Consider the following 15,811-nt stretch of genomic DNA (forward strand, 5'->3'; position numbering starts at 1 on the left):
GCCACCGTGTAGGTCCATTCCCAAGAGTGAGCTATGCCAGCAAGGGGCACAAAAATCCCCCCCCCAGCTTCATTGTCCTCCAGGTTCACCCTTTCCACCCCACATGCGACTCTCCTCAATTTTCCCGCAGCTTGGGCTGCAGGAAGCAGAATCGGGGCCTTAGACCCCCATGGGCTCAACCTTGTGGCACCCCAGCCTGGCAGGGATGAAGAGATGAGAGAAAGAGTGCTGGTTTGGGGCATCTTTCAGCCCTTTTGGGAACAGCACAGTTCTCCTTCGGTACATCTATAATTGCTGTTGTTCACACTCCGATAGAACAGATAATAAGCGCGCCAGATCTGCTGAGGGAACAATCTGACGGAGACGTCAATAATACTCCGAAATCAGGATTCTGCGGAGGCAGCCTTTCCCTCTCTGCTCCTTCGCAGATCGGGCAGACGCCCCGTTTGGCCACCAAGCCGTGGCACATGGGACAGGGAGGGAAGGAGGGTGGAGTGACACTGCTCTTTGCTCCTCCTGGGGCTAATCTCGAGACCACGGAGAAGCGTGGGTGCAGCGCGCTCAGGCTAGCCGTGAGCGGACGATTTGGCTTCAGATCTGGAAGTGGAAAGTATCCCATGTGCCAGTCTGGTTCATGGGCCATCGGCTACTGAGTGACACCTTGATATTAATACCCTAATCATAACAACAGCAACAACTCTGCACAGCTATCATTTGTCATAACCTTTTTGAGAGAGACAGACAGGTGTGGATGCGTGGATGGGAGGGGTCTTTCAGCCTTCCAGGGCATTGTTTGTCCAGCTAAGCTTTTAATTAACCGCGCAGGGAACTGCCACAAAAGAGCGACATCAGATCTCCTGCCAGAGTTGAGTTGCCCCCAGCTGGAGCTTCGGAGGCCAAGTTGGCTGGGCAAAACGAGACGGCACCAGACTGGGCCTCTGGCTCGGCTCGTGTTCTCCCCGGGAAGTTCCCGTCCTGCATAAAGGACGGGGAGGGGTCATGCATTGGCTCCAGGACCCATCAGCATCTGCTGAGGTTGTGCTGGGGCTTGGGTGTTTGCACTCCGCCTCTCAGGAGGCGTCGGATCTGGGCCTGGCTGACAAAAGCCAAGCGGGGCTGGTGGTTGTCTTACAGGAGAAGGATTCGGGGACTAAATGGGGTTTTTCTTGGACACAGACTGAAGACGAGTTGACAAAGGAGCTCTCCACAGTAGCAAGCCCGTCCGCCACCTTGGAGAGCTCTTTTAAAGTTCAGGCTAGACTCTTTAAAGTTCAGGCTAGACTCCGGAGTGGATACACGTCCCTGCTGATGCTGGTGATGCTTTCCACTTGGTGCAGTTCCCTGCTTTGGCCACAGCAGGGCGGTGGCTCCCAGGCTGAGCCCCCTTTTGGCAGGGAAGATAATTGGTGGAGCTCCTGCTTTGCAGCCAGAAAGCCCCAGGTTCTGCTCCTGGCATCTCCATCTGGGAGAACACTGAAGATCTGCTAGCAGACAGTCCAGATACTGGCCTGACCTTGCATAAGGCGCCTTCCTAGATTCCTAAATTTATGTGCTTTTCCTAACCCAGTTACTGCGTTCGGACCACAAGGGAGAACAACCCAACAACAGGCCATGGGCGCCCTTTGTGGGTAGTTCCTGGTTAACAAACCACGGCTTGTTCTCACGGCTGCATTCAGACATTATAACCCACATCTGAGGAACAATCCATGGTTCGGTGGCAACCCACACTCTGCCCTTGCCTCTTCTCCCAGCGTACCTTAAAGTCTTCATCAATCAAGAAGTCGCACCCGATGAGGTCAAAATAGCCCAGCTTGCAGTCCAGTTTGGACTTGACGGCCAGAAAACATTGCAACATGATCTCCTTCATTCGCTTCTGGAAAACACAGGATGGCAGCAAGTTGGGGGGGCATTCCAGAAGCTTCCCTCTTCCTGTGCCTTAAAAAAATAGTAAAAAGTCTCCAAACCTTTTAAGCAGAATAAACCAGCAAGTAGCACGATTCTCACATTCAAATTAGCACGCCAGCCCCTCCTCAGCTCACAACCCTTTCACATGTGTTTGCCCGGACACCTGTTTTATTCTATTCCCCCCCCCCCCAATTTAAACATATCTGCATGCAAATCTGCACCGAGAGGCAAGCTTTTATTCAAACGCATCGTCTCTCCAGTTTAACGACATGCTTTCTCTCCAAAGACTCATTCCCGAGGGTACTTGTGCATTTCGGGGGAGCCACGAACGGCGGATTCAACAAAAGCCGTTTTCTCCAGCAATTCTCTGCGCTCCGCTGGATTGCGCCGTTCTTGAAAGAGCCGCTTCTGCTCGTTTGGAGTTAATTTTAGCCGCGTTACATGAGCCGGCGCTTTTGCAAGGGCACAAAGAGACGCTGCCCCAGCGTTTGTGAGCATTTTTCGTGGTAGACTGGCAGGGTGTTCTCCTTCATTTCCCAGAAGGCATTTGGGCCTTCCTTCTCCTCCTCAATGTTATATCATCACCATCATCAACAATAACAGCAATAATAATAATAATAATAATAGTATTAATGCATTCAGCACACTTTTTTTCCTCTTGCAAGGAACCCAAGCCAGCTTGCAAGCTGCTGCTCCCCACCACTTCATCCTCCCAACAACAGCCCTGCGAGGTAGGCTGGGTGGCGAGTCTGTGTCTGGCCCAGAGCTAACCCATGCTCCCTGGCTGAGTGTGGACTAGAACCCGGGTCTCCTAAGTCCAAGTCTGGCTCGTGAGCCACACGACGAGTTGCCTCTCTCCGCACTGCCGTGGCTTGCGCAGCGCCTGCTCGCTCGCTCACGGGTTATGGGGTCCTCTGGGGTGGCTGCCCAGAAGCCCCCAGATGGGGAAGGTGCCGGGCGCCCGGCGGGAGGCGGGCGCTGCTCACAGACCTCGACGCCTGGGCAGCCTCCACGGCGTTGCTGCGAGAACTTCCTTCTCTGTGGCAGCGACCAAGATGGCCTCCATCTTTGGTCCCAGCGGCCCTGGAAGGGTGGCTGCGAGGGCCGAGGGCCAAGGGAGGTGCCGGGAGGCCCAGCTTTTCCTCACCCCACATTTCTTTCTGTTAAAGTCCCCCTATTCACCCTTCAATAAATGGGTGTTTTGTGACTGGCCGTGCCCACCACGTTGCTGTGAATAGCCGCCCCTCACGGCAGCCATTTTGTGAGAGCGCCATCCCTCACGGCAGCCATTTTGTGAGAACGCCATCCCTCACGGCAGCCATTTTGTGAGCGCCATCCCTCACGGCAGCCATTTTGTGAGAGCGCCATCCCTCATGGAAGCCATTTTGTGAGTGCGCCCTCTGCCCGCCTGCAGAATTACAAACACCCCCCCCGACCCCCAAAGGTGGGGCCCGCACTGTATATGCCGAACATCGTTTTTGGGGTTTGCTTCCAGCGTGTATTTTAAACTCAGCCATGCTTCACCCACTGTCCAAACAAGCTCCCCTTCAATGGATGAAGCCGCTGAGGAGGAGGAAGGCCGGCCCCGAACGCCCGTCTTGCAGTGTAGGCCACTGCCATGCGGGGCGGAGAGGGCGACACTCACGGTAAATCCGTTGAAGACCCAGTCCTTGGGCAGCCCCTTGGCTTGTCTGAACTTCTCGTTGACGTACTGGTTGAAGCGGTCCATTTGCCACACCGTCTCTTCCTTCACGAGGGCATAGATGGGGCTTTTCTTCTGGACGTACTGAAGAGAGCGGGACAAGGAAGCCAAAACTGCCATTCATTCCTTCATTCATTCATTCATTATTGCAAGCATCTGTATCCCATCCTTCCGCACAAGCACTCAGGACAGCTTACACGGTATAAAATCCCGAAAATACAACGATAAAACCACACTTATTAATACATTTAAAATGGAACATTATGAACTAAAAAGGAAGAAAGGAAAAATAAAATAGGATTATTTTATTTTAGCCACCTAGAGATGCCGTGGGAGATATCGATAAATCTTTGAAGCACCTAAATAAATATCCCAGATAAGACTGCAGATCGAGCCTGGGCATGTGATACCGGAAAAAGTTGCGAACTCTTAGAATCTTTAAAAACATTTCATTGACAAAATTGTCACAACAGGGAAGGAAACAATGCCCCACCTCACAGATGGGGTTGCAGCCCAAAGACTTTCTGGAATATAGCACTCTTTGCCTGCTGTTGGAAGCACAGCTGGAAGGGAGCTGCAGAGTCCTGCGGCCCGGGAGCAACCACTAAAGAGGCCCTGCTTTGCATCGCCAGCAAATATGCTTCTGGCAGCGGGTCCCGTCAGGGTGCAAAAAGCCAAGAGATGCTGGAAGAATCCCCCAGAGATCCAAATAAGCGAATCTGTCCTGCAGACTTTGCCAAACACCAAAAAACAGACTTTTTCTGAGTCTGTGGACTTGCAGATGAGTATCTCGCTGGGGCGGAGAGGAGAGATGGGTTTGTGTGAATTGGCTTGCACATTCGCACGTTGCCACAACAGCACACGGATGCAATGCTGCAAACCTCCGTGTGCGTACACGCCGGCAGACATTTTGCATCCAAAAGAGTCCAACTGAATGTTAAAACCTGGTTCTTCAAACCTGGCGAAGGCAGAATGGAAGGCGGCTGGTAATCCGCAAAACGGAGACAGGAGAGATTTAACAAGCTCGCTGTGTCTCTACCCCATGGGGCAGAGAACAAAAACAGTCTCCTGCAAGTATCGTCGGGGGACGGGGCGTGTTCCCCCCCCCACCTGCTCAGGTGCGCTGCTTTGTTCTGCTCATCCCAACAGACTCGTGGATAATTCAGGCTCTCCGAACAGGCACACCTGTTCCTCCTTGCGATCCTTTGTGCCGAGCCTCCCCGGAGCCACAGAGGCGGTTCACTGCCTCCGGAGCGGTGCAAACAGCTCACTTCCAGGAAAATTAAGACAGTCCCTCGACGGAGGCAGAAACGGCAGAAAGACAATACGGAGCTGGGCCGGCAACTACAGATACCGCAGGTGTCTCCAGCTGCTTCTCCTTTTTCTAGAACTCTTCTTTGGAGCGGGGAGAGGGAAATTATAATTGCCCTCATAATGGAAACCCTGCAAAAGCACTGCCAGGTTGGACGCGGCATCGGTAATTTGTTTCCCAGCCAGCGAGAGATGAGAATCTGGTTGCAGTTCAGCTGTGATAAGAATTTGCCAGTATTTGCAGTGTTTTCCTACCAGGAATGCCAGCTTTTTCTTTCAAAAGGCCTGGGATTCAGGAGAAGCCGGAAGTGCCAGATTTGTCAGGCTCAGAGACTGGAGTGTCTGGTTCTTAACAATCGGGCTTGGCATCCATGTGTGTCCAAACACTGAATTAAGGCTGCCACCTTGTCTTCCTGTCAGGCTTTTCATCTGACCTCACTGTCTTTTTAGTTCCTGGTTAAAACTCCCTCTATTCCCAGGTCTTTCAAAATTGGCAGTGCGGGGGATACCACCAAGAAGGCCCAACCGCTGAGTCCCCCTTAGGGAGGGATTGTGGTGACAGAAGAATAAATATTGGAAGAAAAGTTGATATATGTATTTCCAGGTCATACTTGATTCTGGGTTTGGACCTGGAAAGCCAAATTTGGCTTGGGACCAGGCTTACTGAAAAATGCCTTTCCCTGTAGGAGCCTGTCTGAGTCTCAAGATCTTTGGGGAAAAGCTTCCTTTCCTCCGAGGCAGATTTGGTAACCCTATAAAGCAGAGACCACTTGGTTAGCTGTCCAAATGGGCAGCCTTCACTCCACCAAGAGGCCATGAAATCCTCCATTTCACTCTGCGTCGGGTGCTCTTTGTATGCCGTCAGAGTCGTGTCTCAATTTTCTTGTTTTATTATGGCCTAGATGAAGCTTCGGTTCTTTCTGAACATAGGAAAATGGTAGAGAAAAAATTGAAGACGTACACTCTAGTCTGCAGATGTTTTGACACCCACTAGATGAGATGCCGGCTCTGGACTTTTGGGAGGTCCCAGAGATAAAACGGTCTTGGTGAGCTCCCACCAGAGCCGTCCTCTTTTCCGTCTGTTTGTGGCATTTGTGCACTGCTTGGATAAAATGGGATCCTTCCCTTCTTTGCATCTCTTCCTCACTGCAGTTTTGTCTCCGTCTCTTAGGCCACGGCGAATTTCAGAGTGAGAGAGCAAAGAGAACAAATTCTGCTTCTTCTCGTTGCTCACACGGCCAGGGAGCAATGGAAGGCACTCCTAGGAATGTGCAGAAGCTCTTTGGGCGGAAAACCACCGGGTTTCCTTGGTCCAGCCCCCCAGGTTCTGCTTTGCTGCCCGCACGGCTCCTCGAGGCTTGATGGGCCGCGATATTTGCAGAAACGTTCCACAGCTTTGCTCGCGAGGCACATGAGTTGAACGCCGCCGGCATCGTATGCGCAAACTGTGGTGTTTGCACGGGGGACTCACGGACTGACCCCCACGCCCCCACAGCACCCCTGCTCCCTCCACGCTCCCTCTTTCCTCACCTGGTTGGTCAGGTGAGAGGTGAGATCTTCGGATCTGGGGTCGTAGTTCAGGCACGTCAGACGAACGTATCCGTGGCCGAAGAACAGCACAAAGGGCACAGTGCAGGCGATGAGGAGGTAGGACCGGACGTCGAACTTCTTGCCCTCGAGAAGCAGTGGCTTGTCGATGTACCTGGGAGGGGGGAGGGGAGGCTGAGCAACCCCACGCGGGGGTATTAAATCCTAACAAACCTGTGCTATTGGGGGTGGCTGGTGACCCCGGCTCACTGGGGCGCCTTAGCCACACTGGACTTTGTAGGAGCTATCCCTGGTGAGCAGCCTACTCTGGGGACTGAGTTCAGCAGCATGGGTTGTGCCCGTAAGGCTCAGTGTGACAGCCGCCATGAATATGGAGCCCCGCCGGCACAGAACCAGCCTCTCCCGAAATTCGCCCTGCAAAGCACGCACGCACGCATGCAAGCTCGCTCGCTCGCTCGCGCTCTCTTTTCAAAATCTTTTGTCCGGGGCCAGCCGCAAGGTGGCCCTCAGACTGAAGGAGGTCCAGCCCCCCCCCCCGCCAAGGAGGGTCCCGCGAGGGCATCTCTCAGCAGCACGAACCTCCACGCTGCCTCATTCTCTACCTTTGCACGATTCTGGCCGGGGGGATTTTGTAGGGCAGCTTCTTGTACTGAGGGTCCTCCTCTAGGCTGTGGAGCTTGGCTTCCAACTCGTTGACTTCGGCCTGGTTCTTCAGCAGGAAAATCCCCCGTCCTTGGTTGGAGCTCGTGGGCTTGCAGATCCAAATCTGGGGTTCTGAGAAAGCGACATGGGGGAGCGCGAATGACCCATGTGCTTGACACCCGGCCGTTGGAGCTTGGATCTGAATCAAGGGGAATCCAAATTCCGCTGGCCCCTGTATTGTGGGCTTGAACCTTCCTCAGGCGGGCATCCTCCAGAGGTGCTGGACCCCCACTGCTATTATTCCCAGATCACATGCTGCCTGGGGATAATGGGAGCTTTAATCCACATGTATCTATAGTGTGCCATCTAAGGGAAGATCCCACAAGATCTGATGCCTTGACCTGCAACTCCCTGGGTTCTTCCTACCTCCTGCAGGCTGGCAGAATTAATGGAAGGATGGAACCGTGAGCACTTGGTTTTCATAGAACACTGAATATCTCTCAGGGGGAAAGAATTGAATACTGAGGCAAGGGGCTTATGGAATGGAGTAACTTGGGGAAGGGCATGGCTGGCTGCAACTCTGAACAGGATAACTCAATGTGGCAACATTTTGTTGAAGGTCCCTGTTGTGAGAAGATAACAGAGGACTCTTTTTCCTGGTTCGGCACTCGTGGGAGAGATCCAAGCTTGAAACTTATCTCATTCACCTGTATAGGTTTCAAAGAAGGATTCTCGCTCATCTTTGGTGTCCAGGCGGAAAGTCTCAGGGAAAAACTCTTCCATCATCAGCGTTCTGCAAAAAGCCACAATAATATGTTCAGCTGTGTATTTTTTTTCATGTGAGGATATGCAACGATTTGCGTGTGTGAAGGAGTCATCAGGGATCAAACTTCATGAGTGGATCTTTCTCATCGACTTGCACCCCATCTGGTGCAAGTTAGTCCTGGGAAGGCAATCCAGCTCAGCTATGCATCCCGGATGGATGGGCCTTCTCCCAGCTATGCTATCAGGCCAGCCAATCAGGGATCTCATTCTGATGACTCCATCCTCCCTGATAGCCCATGTTTGAAATTCTGTAACTTGTTGTCATTTGGATTCAGATTTTTGAATGTCAGCATTGCCTATTTTTAGTTCCTCTATGTTGCTTTTGTTTTCTTGTTGATTTAGCAAAATCTTATCTAAGATTTTTCTATATTAGGCTCTTCACCCCAGATATCTGATTATGCCTGTTAATCAGATACCTTTTCAACTAGCTTTGTTTTCCTCACCTTTCAAACATTTTTGCTCCATAACCTCTGGGTGGCACTATGGTATAGGAGAATACCACAACCACACCAGTGGGGACTTGGGCTTTTTGGGGAATGAAAATACTGCATTTTCCCCACTTTGAAGGAAGGAAGGAAGGAAGGAAGGAAGGAAGGAAGGAAGGAAGGAAGGAAATATCCTATGAAAATGCTCCTAAAAAACAGAAAGGAGGCTGAACGATCTTGACATTATCTAGATCAGCTGTAAACATCCATGAATGTGGAATGATAAACCTTGGGTAGAAAAGCTCCTGATTTACTACTGCTGAATGTTAAGGTAATAAGGAGATTAAATCAATTTGCCAGCGTTAATGTTTTCCAAAGCGTCGTCCCAGCGCTTCTTCCCGGCTTCGTAAAGCAAATCACATTTATCATGGAGAACTAGGTCCTGTCAGGGAGACAGAATGTGCAGCATTCATAAATTCTGCAAATAGGGCCAATTTGCATATTTTCTCTTATTTTGCATAATGCTGCAATATTTACTTGGGCCATTTTTCATAGTTTATTGGAGTTGCACTGGATGCTCTTAGGCAAAAATTTGCTGCACAAAAAGGGGCTCTTGGCAACCCTCATTGTTCAAAAGTTTGCTTTTCTTTGTTGATTGTTGCCTTTTCAGCTGATGAATCAGCAATCTCTCTCTCTACGCGCGCGCGCGCACACACACACACACACACACACACACACACACACACACACCTGTTTCTCATAATAGGATCCCACCCTATCAGGAATCACACTGGGAACATAATGATGTTGGAGTGCCAAACAGCCTGTCAGTTTTAGCTTTTTGGTGATGTCACAAAGAACAAATAAAGCCAATTCAGAGTGAAGGCAAGTTTCCTTTAACAAGTTACTCTTGTTCTTCCAGGGCAGTGGTGACGGGCCATGCTCGAACCCATGACAAGGTGCCCCCAGCATGATCTGTGGGACCATCTGCCAGCGTTCTCTCTTCTCTGCCTTAACTCAGGTAAGACAAATGCATATCTCACAGTGCTCAGAGCCCCTTCTGTCCACCCAAGACTGGCTCCCTTTTCCCACTGGCTTCTGGCTCACAGGCTTCTGATGCTCACAGCCATGAGGGCTGGAGGCACATGGTTTTTACTGGAAACGAATTCTGATTCAGCTTAAGAACATGAGAAGAGCGGCACTGGATCAGGCCCAGGCATAGACAGTGGCCAACCTCCTTGCCCAGAGGTTCCTACAAAGAGATGAAAACCTTCCTGCCCATGTTCCCCAGCAAGTGGTGTGCAGAAACATCAGACTAGTAGCTATGGATCGCCTTCTCCTCCATGAATTTTTCCAGTCCCCCTGTAAAGGCATCCATATCAGTGGCCCACGCTCCATCCTGCAGCAGTGAGTTCCACAGTTTAACTAGCCACGGTTGCAACAAGTCCTTCCTTTGATCTGTTCCGAAGGGGACGAGGCCACCCCACTGGCTCCCCAGAGGGATGAAATAGAGACATGTAGGGGACAGGTTAAGAGTAGGCATACAAAGAGCGTTGGGGTCTCACTTGCTGGCCCTGTTCATCTTCTTGATCACTCGCTCATACTCCCGGAGGTTCATCAGCAGGCCGATCTTCGTGGTGAGGACTTTGTTATTTGGGATCTGATAAAGAAGTTGCTCCCCTGCAGGAAAGGAAAGCCAAACGCCAGAACGGTGGGTGGTCCCACACACAACTCCCGACGCACGTGTGGAACCAGGAGTCGTGCCCAAACGCCCCCCCCCCCCCCCAGTTTTGCAGCCCGATTTCCCAGGCACTGAAATGAGGCAATGGCGCGCTTTCTTGCAAAGAGCGAAACACAAAAGGCTTCACGCCAGCCGTGGGTGCATCTGCCAATTTTAGTTTTTCTCGCTTTCTTGATTTTTCAATCTAAGATGCCGTTTATCACGAACTTTGACCATTTGTAAAAGAAGAAGTGGGTGCATGATAGCTGGAATTCATTCTTCTCATCTTTGCTTTTATACTCGCAGCTTAGCCTCAGCGGTGCACTTTAGCAGATGCTTCTGGTAAAATGCGAGCTATTTTTAGTGCTGTTTTCATTTGCTCTGTATTATTCGGTGCATTTTCCCCAGACGGATTCAGTGGAGAAAGGGCAGTATCATGTAGTGGTTAAAGTGCTGCACCGGCGTTCGGGAAGCATGGATTCAGTCCCTACATGGCCGTGATTTCCCATGGGGTCACTTTGGACTGTCCCTGACTCTCAACGTCACCCACCTCGCAGGGTTGTTGTGAGACTCAGTGAGGCAAATCCATTACAATGTTGAACTGGGACCCAGGAGATCTGGCTAAGAAACCCACAGGGGGGTGATTTGGCCTCGGCACTGACTTTCTGCCTCACCTACTTCACAGAAATCTTATTATTATCCCTATTATTTATTTATTTGGGATACTTGTATGCCGCCCCATTCGCATAAGCCTCGGTGCGGCTTCCAACAAATAAATAACAATACAAAAATATAAAAATTGGACACATCCAGGTAATAAATAAAACCAATAAATAAATTAACAATTAATTAAAATAACATTTAAATAAAAAAGTCTTGGCCTGGCGCCGAAAAACAAATAACGACAAATAATAAATAAATTAATTTCACTTCTGTTTGGCCCAGGAGCCAAAACTGTTGTTACTGAATATAAAATGGCAAAGAGGAAGGATTTTCTGCAATTCACCTTGTAGGTAAAGAAAGTGGCTTACAAAGATGATCAATGCAAAATTTTGGATGCAATATTTTGGTGGGAGAACTCAACTAGAAACCAGAAGCATGTGCATTTCAGAAGCTTGCTCAGTTTTCGTGTGCAATTAGAGAAGTTTGCATGCTGGAGGAAGCTGGTTGGGACCAACGCTGCAAAACGAAGTCATCTTACGCCAGATTCACGCACAGCTGCCCAGACCGGAGGAAAAACTCTGGTGAGAGTTTTGCTAGGCCGAGTCTCCACCCAACTCACCTTCCCGGAAATTGTAATAGGTGTCCCGAAACTTGGTCTCACACCATTTCAGGATAAAATCCTCCCTCCGGTTGTCATAGATCCGCTGCCACCCTTTGCTTTTGCAGTAGACATTCAGTCTGCAAAAGGAAGAAAAGCTGTTGGCCCTTTCTTCGTCCGGGCTTGGCAAAATTCCCGCAGAAGCTTGGCACACAAGGGCGAGTGAGTCCTAAGATCTCGAATTCCTGAAGAATCTCATCCCAGGGGAATATGGAAGCACTGGCTCCAAAACTGCGGAGCGGTGGGGGATGAAGCTTCCCCCAAAAGGTCGGCACGGTTCTCCTGTGCCTCCATTGTTGGAGGGCAAAGCTTGAAGTTCAGTGTTTCTTGCGTCTGGGGAGCCCGGCTCTTCCCTTTGGACTGTCCCACCATTGGAAGGCAAACTCCAGGAGTTTCTCCGGCCGGAAGTTCAGGCCAAGAGAGGTTTTCCATCCCCATCCTGGGCAACCAGAATGCCCTGCCCCTCTTCCGGATCTCTGGAATTAGGGATAGAGGATGAAAGGATTATAGATATGGTACAAGGGGCCCAACTACAACTGGGAGTCCAATCTGTGTTGGCGATGTTTGGTGAGCCAGCCTAACTAAGCCCAGACCTGGGGAACGCCGGAGGACAGAAATGCCAAACAAAGGGAGCAACCTTACATATCAACTCCATTGGCTCCTCCAAGGTAAAAGAAAGGCCCCGATCCGGGGGCTTCGTCCGGCTTCTTCTCTTCTGGATGGTTCATTCGGAACGGTGCCTTCTGAACTCCCCTGGTCTCTTTGCATCTGCAGTCGCTGGCTGGTTCCCCTTCGGATAAGCTGGGAGTGCCTGGAAGAAAAACGGAAGTGGAATTTGGATCGGAGGGCGGAATGGCTCCTGGAACTGGGGACGCTGCTGTGGATGATGGTTATTGTGGCTGAGGAAGGGGCCATGTTGAAGACGTCTGTACTGGATCGCAGCCTGAAATGAAGCCAGCGTCCCTAATGTAAGAACAGGTGGATGTGTGCATTTCGCCCAAAGACTAACATGCGAAAATGGTGCATTGCGGCAGATTTTCGTATTCCGAATGAGCAATCCTAAACCCATTTGACGGTGGAGATGGAAACAAATATGGAAAAATACAGGGACCTGCCATTTCAGATTCTCGGGGAGGTGTGACCTGGACTGTCCACATCCAGGACAGGTCCTCATTGGACCTTTCCTGGCCCAAAGATCCGATTCAGCATAACGCCATTCCATAAATTCAGGCTGTGAATGACCCTGAATGTTATTTTCCCAGAGCCAATTTCTGCTCCTCTCTCCCACATGCTTGCCCTCCGTCGTGACTCCGATCAGGCTGGTTGCAAGCCTACCGAAAGCTTATCAAGTTTCACGGAGCCCAAAGGGAAGCAGAAATCTGCTGGGAAGGCAAGGAAAGGGGTTGAGTCCAATTAATTGGGTAGGGGAAGGGTCAGAGCGGCTGCGTGGCTCGAAGCGGCGGAGAATTGGCTGGGAACTAATTGGCCCATGGCTCAGTCACGCTCTCCCAGCCTCCCGGAGGCCCTTTCGGAGAGGAAACCGACTTTTGTTTAACCTTACAAAGATGGAGTGAGCATCAGCGTCGCAAAGAGCTCTGCCATTAGATGCTGAGTCCGGCAAGTTTTGCAGTGAACCAGAAGCATCGCTTTCCTGCTAGGAATATTTTCCCCCTAAGTCTTCAGTTCAGTACTTTAAACTCTGGGCCACGTTCTAAAATTGCAGTGAAAAGAGAGCCAGTGTCACCTAGTGGTTAGAGCACTGGGCTAGGACTTGGAAGATCTGGGCTCAGTTCCCCACTGGTTCCAGATTTTGGGCCAGTCTCTGCTTCTCCGCTGGGTTTGAAAATATGGTTCCCATCAGCGAATTAGTAGCTGAAGATGCAACGAATGCTATTTAATTATCTTCGCCTGAGGATGGCGGCTATTCACGCCTTCAGGCAGCGGTGCTGAGCCTCTGGCCCACTGAAAAAGTTGGTATTTGAAATATGGAATGTGTTGGTGTTTTCCCCCACCCCTTTCGCTGTGGGTCTCTCACTGGTGTCTCATGGCCCTTGCAAGCATCCAGTCGAGTTCGATGACCCACATGAACCAGCCCCACTGCAAGGCCAAATGACTTGAAAAGGAGGAGAGCAAAGCGCCTACTCTTTCTCTTCTGGGCCTGGAACTTGCTCAGCCCTTGGTTTTCGTGCACAGACTTGTCTCTCCGGCTTGCTACACACTTGGAATCTGCAAAGGAAAAACAGAAACCAGTCTCGTTCAGTGACACTCTGTTAAGATGGGAAGGTGGATTGTGAAGGTAGCCAGGACGGCTGGAGGTGTCGGAGAAACCCACAACCAGTCCGGATTTCTAGGACTCCCACTGGCAGATTCTGCTGGAGGAGGGCCTTTCCCAAGCACTGAGAATCCTGCAGAAGCGCATGCTTGGAGCGCATTCATGCCAGTGCGCCTTTAGGGCAATGGCTTGGAATTCTGTAAGAAAAATAATAAGGTCGGATTCAGTGAATGAGTGGATGATGGAACTCTTCCTTTAATTTAGACAGATTCCACAACATCTCTAGGAGGAACGCATGCTGACCTTTTCCAAAATGGAGCAGCGCATCACCAAAAGCGGCAGAGGCCTTAGAGGATGTATATTTGAATAGAATTTGCATGTGCGAAATTCATACGTGCAAATGCAGAGGAAGAAATCATGGTTATAATGTAAGATAGAAAAGCAGTTACGAGTATTGATGGGAGGCCAGTTTTGAGCTCACCGAAATACCCTGAAAGTCACTTCAAAGTTCCTTCCATCTCACTCCCATTTTTGGTTCTGACCGGGGTTTCAGTTTGTTTCAAAATGAAAGCTGTACATTTCAAACAGGGAAAGTGTGTATTTCTGGGCGTACTTTCCCTGCACTGACTAAAAAGTGAAAGGGTGTTTTTTCAATGCACATTTCAAAGTGTTTTTTAGTTTAAAAACGGTGCATTTTTCAAAGGTAATGCAGCTTCAGATCTTTGCAAATATTTCAGGAAAAAGCTTCCTGCTTGCATTCATGCTTTGGATTGCAAAAAGGACATGTTTAATTGATTTGTTTCCAGAAAGGAAGTTTTCAATGTCCCTTCGTATCATATATCTGAGTAGAAGAGAGATCATCCATGCAACCTGGGCAATTTCTACATAGAAACTGAGCGAGTCAGAAGGGGTCTCCCGGGCCATCTAGTCTGACCCCCAGCTCCAGCCGGCTCCGCTCACGACATTAATCTTTAAGCCAAATGTTGGACCAGGCAGCTACATCGATAAGCATCAAGTAAGCAACCAGTTCCCCTCCCTGTTTTAGATTCCAACAACTCCCATAATCCCCAGCCACCCTGCCAAAGGGCTGGGGATGATGGAAACTGTAGTCCAGGAAGGCCAAACGCCTGGCTAGCTCTGAAAAACAGGAGGCCTCCCCAGAGAGGACACCCCTTGGATGACCCTTAAAAGAGAGGACTGACCATGCAAAGTGGGACTGGTTATTGGTGCTGTACGCCTCCCACGTGCCGGTAAACCAGCTTTATCTGAGGAGTGCAGATTCCGCCGTGGAGGCTTGTTTCGCTTTTGGTGGTGTGGTGCTAATTGGCATCAGCGTAAATGTCCCCTCGCACAAGTTAATTGGCGTCAATTCACAGCAACTCATTTCTAATTCATGCCTTACTGGAGAGAATCGGCGCAGATAGAATTAGCACACGTCGGACGAGATTCTGGATGAAAACCTCAGAATCTGTTACCAAGCAGAGATGCAAAAATAGAGGCTTCACAATCTGTGAACCACAAACGGAACGAAACCTGCTTTTGCCGTCTGTTCCACGGCGACGAACCAGCTGCCCATGGAAAATCCAACAGCTCTTTCCAGCCCATGTTCTCCAGCAACGGTTGCGCACAGGCACACTGCTTCTGGCTCTCCCTCCCAACCTCCTGAGATGAGCCCCTTGTGTTCCAGTGTTAAAACCGGGGGGATCTCTCTCTCTCTGCTTGTGGTCACCCCAGACTGGAGGGGAGGCAGCTGCTCTGTCCGTGATTCCCGTAACACACACGGTATCAGGCAAGCGGGTCCATTTCATGTGTTTCCAGAGTTCTCCTCTGGTATTTTAATGGGCTCTGGACTTCTCCGCATTCCCAGAGTGGAACTACTGCTCTGTGGCGCCTGGGAACAATTTCGTAAAAGATCCAAATATTGCAGAAGCTCCCAGCATTAAAAAATAGAACCCAATGTTGCAGACTCTTCCAGAAGGAGGAGGAGAAGATGGTGCTGAAGAAGGAGAGCGTGGTAGAGATGGAGGAGGAGCAGGAGGAGGAGGAGGAGGAGGAGGAGGAGGGGGTTCAGATGTTCATTGGGCCAGTGAAACCCAAACGATCATCAGAAGCCTGCCTGGATAAGTCTACCCAGTCCAAA

The 15,811-nt window shown here is 50.3% G+C and overlaps 1 protein-coding gene across 1 annotated transcript in view; it reads right to left on the bottom strand.

The window, feature by feature from the left end:
* Nucleotides 1-15,811, bottom strand: part of TTLL10 (tubulin tyrosine ligase like 10) — a 28,118-nt gene that overhangs the window by 3,034 nt on the left and 9,273 nt on the right. The window contains exons 6-14 of the mRNA XM_044445302.1: nt 13,542-13,625; nt 12,042-12,210; nt 11,361-11,479; nt 9,924-10,038; nt 7,816-7,901; nt 7,069-7,240; nt 6,449-6,620; nt 3,551-3,691; nt 1,757-1,873 (exon numbers count right to left, since the gene is read on the bottom strand). Of these exons, the coding sequence (XP_044301237.1) occupies nt 1,757-1,873; nt 3,551-3,691; nt 6,449-6,620; nt 7,069-7,240; nt 7,816-7,901; nt 9,924-10,038; nt 11,361-11,479; nt 12,042-12,210; nt 13,542-13,625 (1,175 nt within the window). The remainder of the gene's footprint in view (nt 1-1,756; nt 1,874-3,550; nt 3,692-6,448; nt 6,621-7,068; nt 7,241-7,815; nt 7,902-9,923; nt 10,039-11,360; nt 11,480-12,041; nt 12,211-13,541; nt 13,626-15,811) is intronic.

Source organism: Varanus komodoensis, unplaced genomic scaffold, assembly GCF_004798865.1.
Source record: "Varanus komodoensis strain SLA01 unplaced genomic scaffold, ASM479886v1 scaffold48, whole genome shotgun sequence".
Classification (NCBI taxonomy): Eukaryota; Metazoa; Chordata; class Lepidosauria; order Squamata; family Varanidae; genus Varanus; species Varanus komodoensis.